This window comes from Accipiter gentilis, chromosome 16 (genome assembly GCF_929443795.1).
Source record: "Accipiter gentilis chromosome 16, bAccGen1.1, whole genome shotgun sequence".
NCBI lineage: Eukaryota > Metazoa > Chordata > Aves > Accipitriformes > Accipitridae > Astur > Astur gentilis.
The window spans coordinates 29,657,630-29,678,413 of NC_064895.1; the positions used below are offsets into that span (position 1 = coordinate 29,657,630).

General features: G+C 58.9%; 2 protein-coding genes across 6 annotated transcripts in view; one reads left to right on the forward strand and one right to left on the reverse strand.

The window, feature by feature from the left end:
- Positions 1–833: 833 nt before the first annotated feature.
- On the reverse strand, positions 834–3,648 carry LOC126046707 (uncharacterized). The gene is made up of 5 exons (XM_049819444.1): positions 3,613–3,648; positions 3,276–3,327; positions 3,102–3,156; positions 1,636–2,649; positions 834–1,026 (listed from the first exon to the last, which is right to left on the reverse strand). The coding sequence occupies exons 1-5, from the start codon at positions 3,646–3,648 to the stop codon at positions 834–836; spliced, it is 1,350 nt and encodes a 449-aa protein (XP_049675401.1).
- An 8,105-nt stretch (positions 3,649–11,753) lies between these two features.
- Positions 11,754–20,784, forward strand: part of PTK2B (protein tyrosine kinase 2 beta) — a 28,531-nt gene continuing 19,500 nt past the window's right edge. For 2 of the 5 annotated variants that reach the window (XM_049819054.1, XM_049819055.1), the window contains exon 1: positions 11,755–12,291. The gene's annotated coding sequence lies outside the window, so the exon portion shown is untranslated. Of the gene's footprint in view, positions 12,292–20,455; positions 20,563–20,784 lie in introns of those variants that run through there. The other 3 variants (XM_049819058.1, XM_049819056.1, XR_007508346.1) reach the window with 2 other exon arrangements.

The following is a 20,784-nucleotide window of genomic DNA, read 5'->3' on the forward strand; positions in this document are numbered from 1 at the left end:
ATGCGCAATGAAGGATCCACTTGAGTCGAAGGGCTGCTTTTGCAACCACCGACCCATTTGAAGTTCTTGCTGGCTGTCCTTGAAGTCTTTATTCTTGTCCTTGTTCTTTGATCTTGAGGCTTAACGCAATTTCAATCACATGTCAGTTTCAACATTGTTCTCGTCTAGCGCACAGGAACATCCAGTCATAAGCGCAAAGAACTGCAAAACTTAGGAATAACTACCTCTACTAGTTAATTGCTTGGCTATACTTTTGTCTATTGTTTCAATCATAGTGTTAGTATAAGATTTCTAATAATTATTTACGAAATCTCACTTTTACAGTCACCTAGCAGCAAACCAGTTTCCATGGCTGGTACAAAATATTAAAACCATCAAAATATTTAGGCATATCGTACAGAATGTATAGAAATATGCTATCAGAGGATGGCGTCGATCCTGAGGCTGTGCATCCCTCACCGGGGCACCCAGGCTGGGAGTCTCGGAGCCCTCCCAGGGAGCTCAGCCCCCAGCCCCAGGGGAAAGGGAGGGAGAGCTGGGGCCGGGGCCGGGGGAGCGCTCCCAAAAGGCTCTTCGGAGGGACTTCAGGAACAAGGGTGAAGCAGGGACCTGGGATGGATCAGCTGGGGACGTGGCAGCCCCGCATAGGGTGGGGATGAGGCACAGAGTGGCCCCAATGTCCGTCTCCCTTGCCAGCACTGTCCCTGACACCCTACCCTACCCCCATTCATGCAATAACGGAAGAGCTCTTGGGTCTGTTTTAAGGATGCTACTCTTTTAATTGATCAATAAAGGTTGGGTTTCACTGCTGGCTTCTCTGCAGAGGCCTCGCGTTAGTGGGGAGACCGTGTGTCGCTGGCTGCTTCCTTCTCAAGACAAGCCCCTTCCTCCTTCCCTCCGGCTGCCCCGTGGCTTCCCAGTGGCAGCCTCTTTTCCCGCTGCCTCTCCCCAGTGTCCGTGCCCCGGCCGGCAGCCTGGTCCCTCAGCTGCACGGGGAGCAGAGCAGGCACGGCCCTGCCTTCCCCTCTGGGCAGGACGGCAGCAGGCAGACAGCGATGTCTTGGGGGCAACGGGGACCGAGAGGGGCTGCTGCTGGGCAGGGAAGCCCCAGTCACTTCTCCCCATCGGTTGGGGGTGCTGCCCAGCGGGAAGTCTCTTCTGGCCTGCCCTGGAAGAGAGAACGGGGTTGAGGAGGGACCCCAGGGCTCCATTCGTCCCCAGGCAGGTTCCCCCCCACAGAGGCCCAGGCTGGGGGCAGAGGGGGGCCCTGGCCTCCAAACGGGGTCTCTGAGCAAAGGGGCATCTCCTGGCCATCCCCGGCATTAACCCTTGCCCCCCGCAAGCCCCACAGGATCCCCACCTACCCCGGCCACTTTCTGGCTCTGAGCCGGACCCTGCCTCTCCGCGTGTTTTCCCTCCCAGCGGTGTCCACACCAAAACTCAGCGAGAGGCCACTGCATCTCACTGCCGCCCCCGCTCTCCCGACCACACGATCTCGTCCCACAGAAACGCCTCCTGAACAGCACAGCTTCCACGGCTGCACAAGACAGCCCAGACCCGTCCCCGTCCTCCCGTCCTGCGCTTGCCCTGCCCACGCTCCTCCCCGTCCCACCTTTTCTTGCCGATGCCCCTCACGCCTCCATCGCCATGGCGTGGAAGAGCGCGTCGACCTGAAACCGGAGGTGGAACGGCAGCTTCGGGTCCGCTTCCATGGTGCCCTTCGGTGCCAAGCGCCCTCGCATGCTGCTCTTCACTTTGCACCAGGACTTCCGGACGCGCTGCAGCCTGACCCCCTGCCGCAGGCCCTTGTAGCCCACCAAGGGCAGGGGCTCCAGCCCAACTCTCCGCAGCCGCTCCAGGGCCGTGGGAGGGGGAGGCTGTGCCCATGGGGGCAGGGGCCACGTGGGGACCACGGCGGGGACAGACTCCCCCCGCCTGGCTGGCTGCAGGTCAGCACGGCTGGTATCTTTTGCCCCAGCGTGCCTTGCAGGAGGAGCCCTCGCGTCCTGCCTGCCCAGCCTCATCTGTCCCGCTGGTATTCCCGAGAATCTGGGCACGGGGAACGATGCCCGCAAGCCCTTGCTGGCCCCGGGGCTCCTGGGCAGAGGCGCGCTGCACTCCTCGCAGCATCTCTCAGGGGCGATTTTGGGGAGCCGCTGGGTTATCTCCCACGCGTAGAGCAGCTCCCCATTGATGGCCAGCTCAAAGCCCAGCCCCACTTCCAGCTGGAGGTCCTCCTCGTGCACCAGCATGTCCACCGTGGAGAGGGTGACGGCCAGCGTGGGCAGGTCCTGTTCTGCCGCGGGCTGGCTGCAGTGAGGGCAGCTGCCAGTGAGGCATTGACGGCACTGCAGGCAGACGGGATATTCTTCCCTCATGGCTCCGCACAGGACTGGAGCGCTGCTATCCCGAGGTATGTTCAGCTTTCGCAGCAGGTTGCGGCAGATCTGGGTGATGTTCAGGGACTCCATCAGGGATCTGGCGAGCTCCTCCATGTTGGCGACGGAGGGCTGGCTCCCTGATCTGCTGGCAGCACTGAAATTTCCACGTTGACCCACGTCTCCGGTGTCCGAGGGGATCTCCCTTGCAGAGGCTGCTTCCTTGCCGTAGCCGCTTTCCCACCATTGTCCTCCATGGGTCTTCTCCAACCTGTGGGGGGACATACCGGCGGGACTGTGGGGGCTGCTGTGGGACAGGACCCACCCGGCTCCCTGCCCACAGCCAGCCCTGCCAGCTCTGGGATGCTGGGGCTGAAGCTGGGGTCTCGGGAACATGGGGCCAGCCCAGGCCAGGGGCTGAGGACAGAGAGGGGTGCCAGGGCCACTGGTGGGCTCTGGGGGGGGGTGGGGGGTGGGGGTGGGGGGTGTCAGCAGAGGGCATTGGCCTGGAAACCTGCCCTCTCTGAGCCATCCCTCCCTTCCCTCGCCCCTCGAGCCCTTTCCCTTCCTGGGGCTGAGCCCGGGCCCTGGCTCTCTGCTGGATCCTGCTCTCGCCCACCCACAGCCTCCCGGGGGCAATGGGGCAGAGGGACCCACCAGTGGTGTTCCCCAGCCAGGGGCTCCCAGAGTGGGCTGCCCCCCGAAGGGAAGCGCTCCGCTTACCTTGCCTTCAGGCTCTCAGCAGAGTCCTCCACGCCTTCCCAGGGGACAGATGATCCTGGGAGAAGAGACAGAGGGAGAGTGAGCGAGGGCAGCCATCTCTCGTGGGGTGCAACGGCGTCTCTCGGCCGGGAGCCGCTGTGGAGCCCGGCACAGCTCTGGGACGGGGCTGCTCACCTATCGGGTCCTTCCTCCTGCTGCTGCGACGTCTCTTCCCTGCACAAGTCCCCTGTTCCCAGAAAGCAAGCCCCCGGTTAGCGTGAGGTGTCTCCCCTCCCCTGCCCAGCAGATGAGGACCCTGGGAAGGGTAACCGGAGTTTCAGGGACAGAAGCGTCCCCGGCCCCAAGCCGGTGCCTGAGCGGAGGTGGCTCGGTGGCTGTGGAGCAGGGGCCTGCCTGGGTGGGCAATGGCCGCTGTTCACCGCTCCCTCCCAAAAATCCCCGGGGATGGGCTCTGCCCTGGGCTAGCCCCTGCCCAGGGAGCATTTGGAGCAACGCCAGGACAGACACCTACCTTGACCTTGGCTTTGATGTTGGGCCACCAGGCCATGAAGATGCCCAGACCCAGGATGGCCACCAAGCTGGGGGTGCAGGGCAGCACGACTGTGCAGAGGCCCCAGAGGCTCAGGCTGGAGAGGAAGAGCAGCACTGTCAGCTTCCACTCCTCCATCTCGCGCAGGGATCGCCAGCATCTCCTCCAGCGGTTCTGCATGACCAGGGGATGTGCAAAGGCGTCAGGAGGGCCCCTTTGTGCAGAGGCTGAGAAACCCGGGGAGGAGAGGTTGGGAGGACGCCAAAGCACCCTGCTCCTACCTGCTGGTTTGCTTCTCCTCCCATCTCTGCTGTGTTTTCCACACGCTTGCCCATCTGCTCGCTGGCTCGCGTGCAGTCAAAGTGACACCCGAGCCTCCCCGCAACCCACTAAGAGGGGGGCCACCTTTGTGATGTCGTGGTGACATCGTGGAGACACACAATGGCTGCCACGTCAACCCAGGGCTGAGCTGGCGTGGGAGATTGTGACGCCATCGGGGAGCAGCCACCCCAAAGAGCCCCTGTGTCAGGGTTCGGAGGGGCAGCGCAGCCCAGGACGTAGCCCAGGGCCTGCGGGAGAGTGGGCAGGGAAGGTCCCTCTGGGCCACCCACCTCCACCCCTCGGCCAGGATGGGCCACTGCGATGGCTACTTGGTCTTGGTGGCACCAGGGCTGCTCTAGCACCCTGGGGGGACCTGCTGGTGGCCCTGGCAGCAGCCCCCCACTCCCATCCCCAGGGACTGAAGGGTTCTCACCAGCCAGGGACACCATGATGGTCCCTTCTCCTCTCTGTTGCACCAGGGATCCCGGCCAGGGCCCTGGCACACCCCGTCGGGGTGGTTGTGTGGCTGCAGGGAGGCAGGGAAACCTGAGAGGGAAGGATGGGGAGTAGGTTAGGCGAACTTGCCTCAAGTGTTTCTCCGCGAAATTCCCATCCACACTTAGGAGCTGTTATGGTGACTTTTCTTGCTGGTGCTCTCTAGGCTTCCATCGCCTTAGCCTGGAAGAGTGCATTGACCTTAAACTAGACATTGGGTGGCAATGGCCGGTCCGCTCACATGGTGCCCTTGGGTGCCAAGCTCTGTGCTGTCCCCAGCTGGCCCTGCTTGCTCCGGATGCTCCTCCACACTTTGGTTTTCAATTTGGACCAGGAATGCCCCATCCCTGGGGATGTTCAAGGTCAGCTCGGACAAGGCTTTGAGCAACCTGATCTAGTAGAAGATGGCCCTGTGCACGGTATGGGTGTTGGACTAGATGATCTTCAAAAGTCCAACCGAAACCATTCTGTGATGGTATGATTCTAACTGCCTAACTAACTACCTAACTCACTAACTACCATCATAGGCAAAACAGACTCAACTTGGGGAAGATTAGTTTAATTTATTGCCAATTAAAAATAAGGTAGGATAGTAAAACAAAAACAAAAGTAAAAACTTCTGTAAAAGTAAAAACCTTCCCCCCTCTCTGTCTTCTTCTTAGGTTCAACTTGGCTCCTCCATTCCCAACTCTTTGGCCTCTTCTCCCCCAAGGGGCAAAGAGGGGTGCAGAGTAGGGGTTGCAGTCAGTCCATAACACTTTGTGCCACTGTTCTACTCCAGCGTGGGGCCGCACCAAAGGGATACAGCCCTCCTCACACTGCTCCAACATGGGTTTTTCCCAAGGGCTGCAGTTCCTGCCAGAAAATGGCTCCACCATGGGGTCCCCTCCATGGGCAGCAGCGTCCTTCAAGCCACGTCCACCTGCTGCAGTGTGGGGTCCTCCATGGGCTGCGGTGTGGATATCTGCTCTGGCATGGTCCTCTGTGGGCTGCAGGGAGACAACCTCCTTCACCATGGTCTTCTCCATGGGCCAATATATTGGGCTTGTCCTCACTGTGCTGACAAATGTCCCTGCTTGGGGATGCAGGGTCCATGGGCCCTGAGGGGGCTGTGGCAGCCATTGTGTGTCGATTTGATGTCACTGTGGGTGATCTCGCCTGGGTCAGAGCTCTGGTACCTGCACAGGAGCTCAAGGGGCAGCAGAGGCTGACAGGGCTCGTCTGTGCCACACGCTGCCATGTTCCCAGGGCACGGGAACTGGGGAGAGGCAGCAGGAAAAGAGACTGCAACTGGGAAGCAGCGGGGCAGACGGAGGGAAGGAGGAAGGGGCTCATCTTGAACAGCAGCCAGCGACAGGCGGTCTCCCCACTAACGTGAGACCTTGGCAGAGAACCCACCAGTGAAACTCAGCCTTTATTGACCGATTAAAATAGTAGCATCCTTAAAGCACCCCCGAGATAATGAGCAGGGGGCAGTGACTTCCAGGGCTATAAGGGTATCAGGGACAGTGCTGGCAACGGGGACAGACATTGGGGCTGCTCTGTGCCTCATCCCGACCCTAGGCAGGGCTAGCATGTCCCCAGCTGATCTATCCCAGGTCCCTGCTTCATCCTTGTTTCTGAATGTCCCTCCAACGACCCTTTTGGGAATGCGCCCAAGGCTCCAGTGCTGCAGCCCCAACTCTTGCTTCCCTTCACCTGATCCTTCTAGGGGACTTCTGCTGGACATCTGCTGGAAAAGTGGCCCAGAAAGCTTCAAGCAGTCTAGTAGACTCTTGGTGTGCATTAAGGATAACTTCCTAACCCAGGTGATAAAAAGGCCAACCAGAGGAGACGTGTTACTGGACCTGTGGCTCACCAACACAGAGGAACTTATTGGAGAGGTCAAGATCAGTGGCAGCCTGCACTGCAGTGATCAAGCCCTGGTGGAATTCATGATCTGGAAGGATATAGGTCAGGCGAATAGTATAGTCAAAACCCAAAACCTGAGGAAAGTGAACTTTCGGTCGTTTAAGGGTCTGGTGGATAGGACCCCCTGGGAAACTGCCCTCAGGGATAAAGAAGCAGAAGAGAGCTGGCAGCTCTTTAAAGACATTTTTCTTAGAGTACAAGAACTACTGATTGCCATGTGCAAGGAATCGGGCAACAAGGCAGGAGACCAGCATGGCTGAGTAGGGGTCTCCTGGTCAAAAAAATGCATAGGCAGTGGAAGCAGGGACATGCATCATAGTAAGTATGTGGGGATACTGCCCAGGGATGGGATCAGGAAGGCTAAGGCATAGCTGGACCAAAATTTGGCAAGGGATGTGAAGAATAATAAGAAGGGCTTCTATAGGTATGTTAGTCAGAAAATGAAGACAAAAGAAATGGTACCCCCCTGATAAATGAGACAGGGGATCTGGTGACAACTGACCTGGAGCAGGCTGAGGTCCTCAACAGCCTTTTTGTCTCAGTTTTCAATGGCAATTGCTCTTCCCACATCTCTCAGTTCCCTGAATCTCAAGACAGGGAGTAGAGGAATAAAGTCCCACCCATCATAGGAGAAGATCAGGTTTGAGACCATCTGAGGAACCTGAACATACACAAATCCATGAGACCTGGACCCCCAGGGTACTGAGGGAACTGGCAGATGTAGTTGCTAAGCCACTCTCCATGGTCTTTGAAAAGTCCTGGCAGTCAGGTGAAGACCCCAGTGACTGGAAAGCATCACACTCATTTTTTTAAATGGTATAAAGGAGGACCCTGGGAACAACCAACCAGTCAGCCTCAACTGTGTGCCTGGTCAGATCATGGAAGAGATTCTCCTGGAAAACATGTCAGGGCATATGGAAGACAGGGAGTTGATTAGAGACAGCCAACATGGCTTCACCAAGGGCAAATTGTGCCTGACTAATCTGGTGGCCTTTCACAATGGAGTGGCTGCGTTGGTGGATAAGGGAAGAGCAACTGCTGTCATTTCTCTTTACTTCTGCAAGGCCTTTGACGTGGTCCTACACAACAGCCTTGTCTCTAAATTGGAGCGATATGGGTTTGATGGATGGACTATTTGGTGGATAAGGAATTGGCTGGACAGCTGCATCCAAAGAGTTGTGGTCAATGGCTCTATGTCCAAAGGGAGATCAGCGACAAGTGGTATCCCTTCTGGGTCTGTATTGGGACTTGAGGATAATGAGGGACATGAGCCAGCAATGCGTGCTTGCAGTCCAGAAAGCCAATTGTATCCAGGGCTTCATCAAAAGAAGTGCGGCCAGCAGGTCGAGGGAGGTGATGCTCCTCCTTGACTCCACTCTCATGAGACCTCACCTGGAATACTGCATCCAGCTCTGGGGTCCCCAGCACAAGAAAGACATGGACGTGTTAGAACAGGTCTAGAGGAGGCTACAAAAATGGTCAAGAGAGCTGGAACACCTCTGCTGTGGAGAAAAGCTGAGAGAGTTGGGGTCGTTTAGCCTAGAGAAGAGAGGCTCTGAGGGACCTTGCTGTGGTCTTTATATATTTCAATATTTAAAGGGGGCTTAAAAGAAGGATGGAGAAAGACTTTTTACCAGAGCCTGTAGTGACAGGACAAGGGGGAACGGTTTTAAGCTAGAAGAGGGTAGGTTTAGATTGGCAATAATGAAGTTCTCACCACGAGTGTGGTGACACATGGCAACAAGTTGCCCAGTGAAGCTGTGGATGCCCCATCCCTGGAAGCGTTTGCCCGGAAAGTCCCTTGCCCAGCCCAGCCCAGCCCAGCCATCCCCCTCCTCATGTCTTGGTTCAGCCACGATGGGTCACTCAGCCCAGCAGAGCCGAGATCCTTCCAGGGGCTTGGAGCAACCCCAAAGCCCTTCCCTGACACCCCCCTTTGGAGGATGCCTTTCGGTTCTGCCTGGCTTCTGTCCCACCCACCCAGGAAGCAGAAGGGACACGCAGCCAGCAGAGCCGCTTGTAGCAGACTTCAGCAGGGAGGTTAAATCCCCTGGAAAGACGACGTCGCTCTTATCTTCAAGAAGGGCAAGGCGCAGGACCTGGGGAACCACAGGTCAGTCAGACCTGTAACTCCTCCATGTGGGGCTTGGGGGACATCCTGGCAGCCCTGGCAGCAGCCCCCCACTCCCAGCCTCCTCTCCTGTCTCCATGGCGACCGCAAATACAAATACCATGGCAACCCCATGGCAACAGCACAGGCAATGCCACCAGTTCCCACAGCCCGGAGGTGGGCGGATGCCCGGGCGTGCTGAAGCCGGAGTTCTCTTCCTCTGTGCTTCATGGCCACCACCCTTCCAACCCTGCAGTGGTGACCACCAGTAGCTCTGGGTGGAGGAGAAGGGGTCATCCTGCTGCCCCGAGGTGGCCGGATTTGGTCATCTCAGACTCATCCATCACTGTCATCCCAGGGCTGGGGGAGCAGGTCCCCCCACCCCAGCATAGTCCTGCCTCTCCGGGTGCTTCATCAGCTGCTTCATGTCCAACCTGGTCCCCAGGGAGCCCCTTTCAGAGGACACTTATTTTCCCTGGGACAGGAGCCAGGCAGAACCGAAAGTCATCCTCCAACAAGGGGTGTCAGGGAAGAGCTTTGGGGTTCCTCCAAGCCCCTGGCAGGATCTCAGCTCTGCTGGGCTGAATGAACTCATTGTAGCTGGACCAAGGCACCAGGAGGGTGATGGCTAGGCTGGGCGAGGGAGGACAGCCTGGGGTCTGTGGGCATGGGTGGAGTTGGGGTCAATGAGCAGGGATATGTCAGTAGATAATTTGTGGCTTCTAGGACAGCCCAACTGGCCCTCCCCACTGCCTGCTTGGCCCCCTTGGAGTTGTCATGGGTGGAGGAGCTCCAGGACCAGCAAGCTGAGCAGTCTTCTCACCAAGGACCTTCAGATGGCAAAAGAAGAGCACATCAGCCCCATATTGGGTGCTTTCCTGCTAACCCTCAGGGCCTGATCCCCCATCCCCTTCCAACCCTGATGGCCTGACCCTACTTTCTGCTCCTGAGGGCTGAGGAGAGATGGGGTGCTGGTGGGGACCACCCCCACTGGGGACCCCCAGGGCTCAGACAGGCCGTGATGATCCTATCAGGGTGCACCTTATTGCCAGCACTTGTCCCGGCTCCTACTGAGACCTCCCCAAAACCACCAGAGCATCACAAATCTTGCCCCAGCATCTCGCCCGTGGCTTGGCACCCTGCACTGCCACGGCCGGTGTCTCCTCATCGATGCCGGTGGCAGACACCCATCTGCCCTTACTCCTGCTGTTTTCAGGGTTTTGGGGCCTGAGCCACTTGGGAAAAGGATTTTTTTACCCGCTAAAAGTGAAAACAAGATTGATTATCAAAATAAATAATAAAATAACTGCTTTCCTGGAACTTGCGATAGGTTGTGGGGGACAGCTCAGGTTGGCCGGCCTCAAGATGGCAGCAATGACATGCAGCATCCCTCTACCCGCTTCGAGTGAGTGGGGACCGCTCCATCCAACCCTCCTGGCTCCAAGGACACCCCTAGCCGCCTCTCCCGGCATCGTCTCCCTGCTTCTTCTACACGACTCCGGCGCTACACAACTTCTGCTCCTTCTCGGTGCCCCTAAACATCTGCTGGTGGCTCTGGAGCTCCAACTGGCGTCCTCCTCCATCACCCCAACCCTCCGGCCCTGGCCCTGCTCCCTGGCAAAAGTAAGTTGGTGCCTTTCTCCCTCGAGCACCCCAGCGCTGGGATGCTCCAAGCCGTTTCTGAAGCACTGCTCCCTAGTGATGGGAGAGGTGCTATTAATAAATCCCGTCAGATTTTATCGCTTTTCTCTGTGCCAATGAAGAGGGTGGTTTGGGGAAGAGGGGAGGCGGGGGGAAACCTATTTCTCTTGAGCGTTTCGTAGCTACGAGCTCACCCTTGGTGCAGGAGCATGGGATGGCTCAGCAGGCTGTTCAGCCAGCTTTCCTGTAAGTCACGGGGCTGAATTCGCTGGGGGCTCGGAGAGGGGGCTGTTGGGTTAATTTTTGGCAGGGATTAGCAGGGGGGAAGGGTTGCCCTGCTCCCTGGGGGCTGTGCTGGCCAGGGCATGGGAGCAGTATGCCAGGGTCTTTCCCAAACTTGTGTGGAGCCCAGGCACCTCCCTGGGAGTACGTGGGTGAGATGGGACCGGGACGAGGGGATGGAGAGGGAAAGGGGTGCGGAGGAAAGGAATGTGCAGGGCTGATGCACATCCCTAGCTCCATGGAGCCACGGCAGTGAGCAGAGGGTTCTCTCTCCCCCCACCCCAGCTGCCCCCACTGCTCAGTGTGCATCCCCCTGCTCCTTGCTGGGAGGTGCCGGCCCACCTGAGGTGTGTGGAGGTAGCTCCAACCCTTTGACAGTATTTAGGCGTTTAAATAGCTTGGCTGGCTTCGGGCAGGAGAGTGGGCGCAGGCTGTCAGCGCTGCTCTCCGTGCGTGGGAGAGCTGCCGTGGGAGCTCCGGGCACTGCTGGCGGCTGGGCTGGGTATAGGGTGACGGTGGTTGACCTGTGTCCATCCAAATCTCTCATGGTCCCTGAGAGGGTCTTGCTCATGCCCAGAAGCTTTTTGGTCTCTGTGCCTTTTTCCCTGCACCTCTCAGGGTGCAAGAAGGTCCTGCTGTCCCTCCGTGCCCAGCTGCCGGAGCGGCTGTAGCGGGAAGGGGCCGTGTCCAGGTTGTGCCTGGTGTAGCACCAGTTGCTCCCAGGCATCACACATTGCGGGGGGGGCGTAATCTGGGGGCAGCAGGGGAGGAGAGGGAGCTGAGCCGAGGAGGAAGGGATGGGAAGGAGTCAGGATGAGACCTGTCTCTGAACACCACCTCCAAGGCAAGGGGTGCCCATGCAGGGAGGGACCCCCCCGTGCCAGTGATGGGGCTGAGTGATGGGATACAGCCATTGACGGGGTGACACAGCAGGGACCTGCCAAGCAGTGGGTGGGAGGGATCCACGGGGGGGGCTGCAGCTCCCTGGGACCCTGCATGCTCCTGCCCGGGGTTTGGGCAACTGCCCAGCCAGTTTTGCCTTGCTGTTTCCCCATTCCTGCTCAGCAGGAATGCCACCCCCACCACCCTCAGGATCGCAGCTGCCCCACTGCATGCAATGGGGCAGGGGGCATGGGGTGCACCCCATTTCTTCTCTCCTCCTCCAGCTCTTCCTCAGTCCCTTGGTGTCCCCAGCACTGCCCAAACCATTTTGGCAGAGCCCTGGGGTCGGGGTCAGGTCTTCTGGGGGCCTGGGTGGCCGGCCTCAATGTCTGTCCATGGAGGGGGTCCTCAGAGGAGTGTTAAAACAGGCGTTAAAGGCGGGGCCTGGTGCACCCCAGAAGTAGGGAGGTGTTGCTGCAGCCCTGGGGGTGTGGCGGTGCCGGACGACCGTCCCGTGGCCACGAACGTTGGCCCCGGCAGTTCTCGCACCGTCCTCCTTCCTGCCTTGGGCTCTTCCGCGGTGCTGGGGCGTCCCCCGGACTCGTGGTGTGTGGGGGGGAACCCCTGCAGCGGGGGCTCACCGTGGGCAGCGTGCCAGCTCTTCCAAGGTACAAGCGGAACCAAGCCTTGAACACCGGCTGCCTCGGGCTCCCTGCCCAAATTCCCGACAGATCCCAAAACCTGCCCCAACCTGCCCGCAGGACGGAGGTGGGGAAGGCTGGGTGGGCAGGTGAGGGGTCCTGGGCCTTCCTCGCCTCTCGCCTCCTCTTCCTCCCTGGCGTCGGCAGCTCCGGTGAGCCCTTTCCGGAAGCGGGCGGTTGGGGAGGAGCGGTTTCGCCACCGGTACCGACTCACCCACTGGGCCAACCCTCCCTGCCGGCGACGCCATTGACCGTCCCCGCCGCCGCCGGGGCAAGGAGCCGGGGGGAACGAAGGCGGCTCCTGTGCCCTCCGCCAAGGTGAGAGCCTCTGCCAGCTCTCGGTGGGAGGGGGGGGACACACGACATGCTTGGGTGCCAGGAAGGGACGGGGGGGAGAGCTGAGGGAGGACAGGCAATGGGACCCTGGGTGGGCACAGGAGAGGGGCACCCCTGACCCCGTGGTGGGGGTCCCCCAATGTGACCAGCCACCCGTGGTGGACGGGCAGGCTTTCCTTAGCCCTCCCTGCAGCGGTGCCGGGGTGCTGGGGAGTTTTGGGGGGTACGAGGGTAGGGTGCAACGCTCCCCTCCCGACGCTCCCCACCCTGCAGCCAGCATTCGGGAGGTTCCCGGGCTCTGCTATCTCCTGCCAGCGACAATGTTTGCCCAACGGTGGGGCGGTTCCTGCCAGAAAACATGCCTGCCTGCTTACCTGCGCTCACCGGCACGGCACAGCGCCTGTTGAGGACACGGGGGAGGAAAGGCAGAGATGGGAGGGTTGCAGTCCAGGGGGCTGATGCAACAGCCCCGTGTACTTCCCACTGGGTTCGATGCAGCTTGGGATGCATGATCCCAACGGAGAATTCCCCTGGGACATGCTGCTCCTGCTAACCCAGCCCTGGTCAGGTAAATCTGCCCCACATCCCACGGCTGGAAAAGGCAGCCCCACTGCCGGGTCCCATGGGACAGGGACATCCAGGGGGATGTCTGACCGCTTGGCCACGGATCAGGAAGGACTTGGGGGTCTTGGAGGTGGCACATGGGGCTGGGACTGTCCCAAAGAGGTGGCGGGGAGCTGGTGACATGCAGCAGCCAGGGAAGGCTGGGTGCACGTCCCATGCTGGCAGCGGGACCATGCTGGACGAGGCACCGGCATCAGGGCAGGGAGGTGGGGAGAGGTCAGTGCTGGTGGCTGGGCCTCATGTGGTGTGTCCTGGGGGCTTCATGGGCAAGGTGATGCTGCAAGGGTCCTCCACCCCCGTCTTGGCCCAAAACTGCACCCAGCACAGGGCTATTTCCAGGACGAGGTGGCTATTGGGGCCCCAAGGTCTGTCAGGGAGGGGACAGCCAGCTGCAGTGTCCCACTGCATCCATCACGTAGCCCTCTTTGCTGCCTTCATGCTGGAGGAAGCCCTGAGGAAGGAGCCGACAGCAAGGCTTGCTGGGGCACAAGAAAACCCCAGGAACAGTCCCATTCTCACCGGTCGCTCCGGAATCGCCTCTGAGTGCTCCGCTGGCATCAGCTGCATGGCAAAGGCAGGGAAGATGCTGTGAGTTCACCTCTGCATGGCTGTGGGTGAAAGATCCTTATAGCAGAAGTCAAAACCCAGTGTCCGTGAGCTTCCCGGCACCTGGCAGGGAAGGGCAGCATTGGGATCCAGATCATCCTTTGGGTTCAGGTCCGCAGCCCTGATTTACAGCTCCCAGCCTTGCCTGCAAGGGCATAGGTGAGGGTCGGAGTGAGAAGAGCTGCAAGGGAGCAGGCTGCATCTGTCTGGAGAGCCACAGGCGTTAGAGAGCCGGGGACAGGGGCTGCCTGCTCCATGGTGTCTGAAGAGGATGGGCAGGTATGCACACACAGTGTGTGGTGGTGTGTGTGCACGGGAAACACAGCCTCACCTTTGCCAGCAATGCTTTGCACGCGCTAGTGAGACACACACATGCGTGTGCAAGGGCACGCATAGGTCTGGTGTGCAGGGGCACAAGTGCCACTGTCACCAAGCTCTGCGTTTCCATGCCTTTGCGCTCAGCTATTATTAATATTCAGCATAAAGGCTCTTCCAGGTGCTGGGGGCTGGGAAAGCGGTGTCTGAATCATTTTGCTTTTTCCCTGGCAGAGTTATTACTCATGAGGGGTAGACGGAGCTGAGAACCTTTCGTGCAAAGCCTTGCTCGTGTTTCAAATTGCAGTGGTGGCAGACGCCATGTGATATGCACGTCTCCTCCAGCAAGGCATCCTGGCATGCAGGAGGGGTAAAGCCCAGGATGCCCGGCACAAAAATCCCAGGGAGATCTTTCCCCGGGGAACCATGAGCGTAAAATTAGGGTTTTCCTTTGGAAAATCCTCCTGAGGGGTGGCAATCCTTCTGGCTTGGCTGTGTTTTCCCCTGGGATGAGGCTGGCCGGCTGGCCCGCAGCTCCCGTGGGGCAGGGAGAGACAGTGCTGGTGGCCACGGTGGCATCGCAGTGAGGCCACCCAGCTCTGTTTGGGGAAGTGGCATCAAAAAAGGAACAGGAACATGACGTGTTGGAGATGCGGCTCCCATCAGCCCCTGGGGAAACCTCACAGGACTCAGTTGGGCTTTTTGTTTTGGGGCGGTTTGCTATGTTTCATGTTAAAAAATGGCTAAAAAAATAGTTTCAGCAGAAGTCTGGTTCCCACAGGGGAAAACCCAGCAGCCACGTCCTGGGAGGGGGGAGGTTTCTCCCTGGCTGTAACTACCAGTAAGGCAATGCACTGGGCTGAACTGGGATGGCCCCGCTGTGCAGAAGGGTGCCGCACAGGGAAGGAAGTGCTACAGGTTCTGGGGCAGGCAGCGTCACTGTGAGCGGCCACTCCGTACACCCCAGAGACCACGGCTTGTCTGAGCCAAGAGCCACTTGAAGGCATGAGCAGGGCTTCCGTTGGGAAAAAAGCCCGGACATTTTTAGGGTGTGAGTTATTTCACCCCAGGGAGAACTTGAAAACAGTGGCCTAGAAGTGTCCGCTTTGCTCTTGAGACTGAAAAGTTGCACAGTGATGCCCTGCCCGGGGGACGTGATTTCTGTGGAGGTTTTCAGCATCTTGGCCCCGTTAATTGATGCAGGAGAGCTCTGCCTGTCCCCAGCCCTCAGGCCTGCCTGGCAGGGAGTCCCTGCTTGACTCCCAGCTCTGCCCACCCAGCCTCAGCCCAATGCAACTACTTGTGCAGATTTGATAGACTTCCATCTCCACAGGAGCGGTGCCACGGGCAACCTGACCTTGGTCTCGTGTCCTAAACTGGCTCTAGCAAGCATCGCCTGGGGTGCTCTGCCTCTGAGCCTTGTGCAAGCTGCTGCACACCCTGCACACTGCCGTGTCGCACACCTTGCCGTATTGCACACCCGACCGTGCTGCACACTGTGCCGTGTTGCATGCTGTGCCATGCCACACACCCCTCTGCCCCTGCATGAAGGAAATCATCTCTTCCCTTCCCAGGGCCCCCGAGCTGGAGGCTTTTCCTTCCCTTGTCCCGGCCGGGTGCTGCTGTTGCAGGGTTAGAGCAAGGCAAGGCTGGGTGCCAGGCGGGGGGCGGGGGGGGGGGGTAGGCTGCAGGGCTGGGGGGGCTGCCTGGGGCTCCCCTCCCTGCTCTGAGCCACAGCAGGGCAGAGGAGGAAGAAGAGGAGGGGGAGGAAGGGGGATTGCCTTCACCTCCCTCTGCCACTACAGCCAGAGGCAAAATACCTGCCTGTGTTGCCAGGATCTGGCCTGTCCCCGTGGGGCCCAGCAAACGGGGAATTTCCACCTGGCAGAAACCGGGGCATTTTACTGCCTGGTTTTATCTCCAAAGGTTGAAGCACAGAGGGATTTCAGACGGGGAAATCCCCCCCACATCTCCAAACCCTTCCCCTTGCAGAGACAGCATGGGATGTTCAACCAGCTCTGCTCCATAGGTGAGAGCATCGCTGCCCCAGCCCTCTGCAGAGACGGAGTGATGTGAAATGAAGCTGCCTTTCCCCCTGCTAGGACTGGCCCCAAATCAAAAGAAAACTTTGAGGTCAAAAAACTAGGGACCTCGCGCTGAAAAAAGTTCAGAAATCACCCAGTTTGGGGGAGTCCAAGGGGATTAAATGTCATGTTTTGGCCTGAGCTGGCGTGTCTGCAGCTCAGGCCAGGTGGGCAGAGAGCTGAAGGCACCTCGGAGGGTCATTTGGCTTATTTCATTTTTTAAAATGGTATTTTAAATGTTTATCATTCCGAAAAAAAGGCTGGAAATTTTGCAAAGATCAAAAAACTTTTGGTTTGGTGGTGAGCCAGTCTTGCGTAAGCCCGCGCAACAGTGTGGCAGAAATGATTGACGAGCAAGAAAATAAAATACTCAATTAAATGACAGCAATTATTTTCCCCCAAACTCAACTGAATTCCCCATGGAAATGCAAACTTTCCACATTTTGCAAACCCAGCCGAATATGCTGGGACTGCGCAGCTCTAACGCAGCCCAGCCGGAGGGGTGGCTGTAAAGCCCTGCTGCAGCCATTGAGGACAGTATAGATAATATAATGGGTGGCGTGGGACCTGCTAACGAACCTACCAAGCTAGTGAGAGAACTCAGTGGTGGAGCCCAGCAGTTTGGAAAGGGAAATGAGTTTCAAAGCAGAACTCAGGGGTGACTTCTGAGCTGATGCTTGGTGGTTTTTGCTGGGGGAGGTCATCACTGTGTGGTGTGACCATGGCCGAGGGCTTTTCCAGGCTGCAGAGAAGTAGCTGGAACTTGAAATTCCCGGCTGGCGCAGGGGAAGGGCTTGGAGGAGCTACAGCTTGGCACCTCCTGGGAAATTTCTGCCAAAAAAGCTACAACCTATCCAAGAGTTTTGGAGGAGATGAGTTTTCTTCAGAAAGCTGAGATGAATATAATAAGTGGAATTGTTGTAAGCACCCAGAAATGGGTGCCCTGGCTGCGGTAGGGACCCTGATGGGTACCTTGGTGCGGTGATGCCAGCCGCATCCCACGGCCGATGCCTGGTGCCAGCTCCCTCCCAGCCTCGTGCATAGAGGGGGGGGTTCTACCCCAGACCCTCTATTTTCCTTTCCCTCCTCCTTCCCAAAAGGAAGCAGGAGCACCATCTCCCGTGATTCCCACGGGTTGCCTGGCGACTGGGATGCTTAGCGACCAGGACCCACCGGCACACTTCCCACCGTGCCAAAAATGATGCTGCAAGCCTTCGCCCGCTCCGCTTCCTTCTCCAGCAGAAAGGTTACCGGGAAATACGCCCACCCTGTTCCTAGGAAGCTGTTTGCCCTCCCAGAGGGGAGGCTTTGAGTGCTGCTCAGGGGTTATTTTTAGCCTGATGGCATTTTGTGAGCTTGGGTGGTTTGGTTTGGTGGGGAGGGTTGAGCCCTGCCAGCCCACTCCGGCCCCTTGGCTTGGGGATGCTGTCTCAGCCCCGTCCTATATATTCCCAGAGCAAGAAGCATCTCCAGCATCTCCCCTAAAACTGCCCTCAAGGGTTTTCAGAGCCCCCCAGGCCTGATTTTGGGAGCTCTTCCAGGCTATTGGCACATTTGACCCTTTTTGTTACACCACAGTTGCATTGTTCTTGGCTGGAGCACTGTTGCACCCATTTTTGGTTGTGGATGTACAAGAAAAAAAACACGCACGAAGTGATAATTACATTATTAATTGTAAGAATGAATGAGAGCCCCAGTGATACAGGATTGTAGCACATCTGTGGGGCTGTGGGACCTCAGTCCCTTGGTAGGATGGGCTGGAAACCAGATCTCAGAGCCTGCCTGTGATCCTTCTTGTGTCTGGCAGCTGCAGGCAGCAGGCAGGGGAGTATAAAAACTTAGCTTTGCTGGCTGTGGTGTGAGTTGTTTCTCTTCTGGCATAAATGATGAGGGATTTAGGGTGAACCCCTCTTCCTACAAAGCTTGGGGCTGCTCAAGGGGCATTTTTTCCCCCTGCAGCCATGGGATTGCTCCTAGTTGGGGCAGCGCGGAGAAGCCGATGGCTCTGGCATGGCCAAGGGGCAATGCTCAGGCAGTTCTGTCAGGAAGACTTTTATTGGAGCAGAGGCCAGAAGGGATCCTTGTAACAAACCTTGTGTCTGAAACCTGGGCAGTCTGCCCTGGGTGGAGGATGCTGTGGCCCCCCTGCAGCCATGGGACCTATGAAATGCTTGGGGGGGCAGCTGCAGGACCTCCCTGCCTGGGGAGGAGGTGGCTGGGAGCAGTTAGCAGCAGCTCAGGGGGGACATTCTGTCTTCAGGATCAGGCATCGCATTGGTCACGGCCAAAAAAAGTGGGGCTGGGGGTCCCCAAGCCCCCCTCCCCAGTGCACTCTCGTGGGGACCCTTGCACCGGCATCCCAGAACCTTGGGTACCGGCATGCTGGCAGCCTGCCGTCTCATCCCTGAGCAGCTGCCGGCAGAGCCGCCATCCCCATCTCCCGGCGAGCCGTTCCTTCCCAGATGGTCCTGCCTCGTCCCAGCGCCGGCTCCAGATAAACAGCGCTGCTCTGCGCCGGGAACACGGAGATCTTTCCCCCGTGCCTGAGTCACCCCCTCCAGCTGAGCTGCCGCGCGTGGGCTTTGACGGCAGCTCCCCGGGTGTTATTTCTAATTCCCCGGGAGCATGTCACTGATACCGGCCGTCTCACCGGCTGTTGGGGTGCAGGTCGCAGTCGCAGCTTCGGGATGGGAGATGGGATGCGGGGGGAGCGATGGGATGCAGGGGGAGATGGGATGCGGGTCCATGCCCAGCCTTGCACCCAAAACCAACCACGCTGGTGTTTTCCCAGTCTGAAAAAGCAGTGTGCATGTCTGCAGGGGGGGGATAACCCCCTCCCCAGGAGACAGGACGAGGGGTCCTAGGCTGCTGTTGTAGTAAGATGGGTGTCAGATGGGCAGAAATGCGATGGGACCCGAGGAGGTCTGGGGGATGTCAGCAGGGTGGGCATTTTTTGGGGTCCCTCAGCAGAGGGGAGAGCGCTTCTGTACCTGTTGCAACCCCCCACCGGAGCAGCCTGTTCTCGCTGGCTGGAGCCTGTGTCATTTCCTTGGCTTTGCGAAATGCAGGCTTCCTCTGAGGGGACATCACGTGAGGAAACATCGGTCCCCAGCCTGTCCCAGCGCTGCCTGCCCCGGGGAGGGGGTGGAGGAATGGGGGCAGTGGGACCATCCTGGTCCCCCCCAGCCAGCTCCCACTGCTGGACCAGGCTCCCTGCTGCCATCCCACCTTGCATCCCACCTCCCAGGGCCGTCGCATCCCACTGCCAAGCCGGCAGCTTCGTGCATGTGCCGGGGATGCACCGAGGCCAGCCGGTGTGAAATCCCACAGGGATGAACCCTCGCTGGTGGGAAAGGGGAGAGATGCCCCGGGTGGGCAGGACAGGGGCAAGAAGGGATGGAGGACAGGAATGGGATGTGCAAGGAGGCAGGACAGCCAGCATTACAGCCCATGGCAGAGGCTCGGATCTGGCTAGAGCTCGGCTCCCAGCCATCGTGGAGGTCCCAGCAGCACCCTGAGGCATGTTTTTGCATTACCAGCCCTCAATACCTATCCAGGATCTGAGGTGGAGAGGCAAAAACCTGCTCCCCTGCTCCCCGTGTTCTCTGGGGACAGGGCTGAAGTGATGGATGGGAGGTGGGCAAGGCAGATTTGGGGTAGATATGGGGAACGAGAGATAAGGCTGGGAGTGCAGCAGGGTGGTCAGACCACCGCAAGTGATAGCTTGGAGAGCACCCACCCCCACTCCCAGTTATACGGTGCAAACTCACTGGTTTCAGTGCTGAAGCAAGGCTGGAGTGTGATGCTGTAGGTGCCAAACAGGGTGAGAGCCTGTCTGTTTCCCCGGGAACTGGAGCAATAAAGTAATGAGTCATTTAAATACCTGCATAGATAGGGGAAGGGCTGGGGGCTGGGGAGGGGGGGGGCAGAGCAGGCTGGGGCCCTGCCTGCTGGGGCCCTGCCTGCACTGTCCCCTGCCATTAAGGAATGCTGCTCCCCGGGGTGACTCAGGCTGGGCTGAGGTCCCTGGCTTGCTCCCGGGGCTGTGTTTTCCTTGGATGGAGCTGGGATCCAACTTGGCAGCAGCCAAGAGAAGAGGCAGGATGGTTCGGGGTGGGATGCGCTGGGTCCAGGCATGAGGGATGCTGGAGCCCATGGGCTGGTCAGGCAGCTGGAGATCCTCCTGGGTGACTGGGGTAAGTGGCAGGTCACCGTTGTCCCCATCCCCTCCTTCCTGCAGGGTCTTCGGGTCAAATTCCCTGCCCCCCCTCCCCCGGCACAGGCACTTCGGGGTTGTGTCATCGCTCAACGGGACCCGAACTTTGAGGTTTGCGGAGGAGAGGGATACGAGCTGCCTTCTCTGCCTGCTGCCTGCATCCACCTCCCTGTGCTGAGACCACCCAAACTGGTCTTCCGGGCAGGAGCAAGCTGTGCCTCAGTTTCCCCATCTGTACGACAGGCTTGAGCAACCGCTTGCGGCACGTGTGTGAGCGTGCCTGCGCGTGGGCTCTGCCTTCCTGGGTGCTGTGCAAATACTTCTGCGCACGCTTGTCAACCGCAGCAGGAAATGTGGGCTCCGTCAGCGCCGGCTCCGCGTGGGGACGGAGGGGACAGCTGCCTTTCTGTAAGTCCTACTTGCCTCCTGCACCCCCTTCTCTGGGTGCCTGGGGTGCCCCAGGGTGCTACGGTGGGACCGAGACCCTCGCCCCCTCGAGGAGGTGGGTGGAAGGCTGATCACGGGCAAACTCGTTGCACTGAGTTGGGGAAGGGGCTCGGTGGGGTTTCAGCGTGTTGCTGTGGCCGTGGCCGTCAGCCCAGGTGCGTCTGGGGTTCGGGGTAGGGCTGG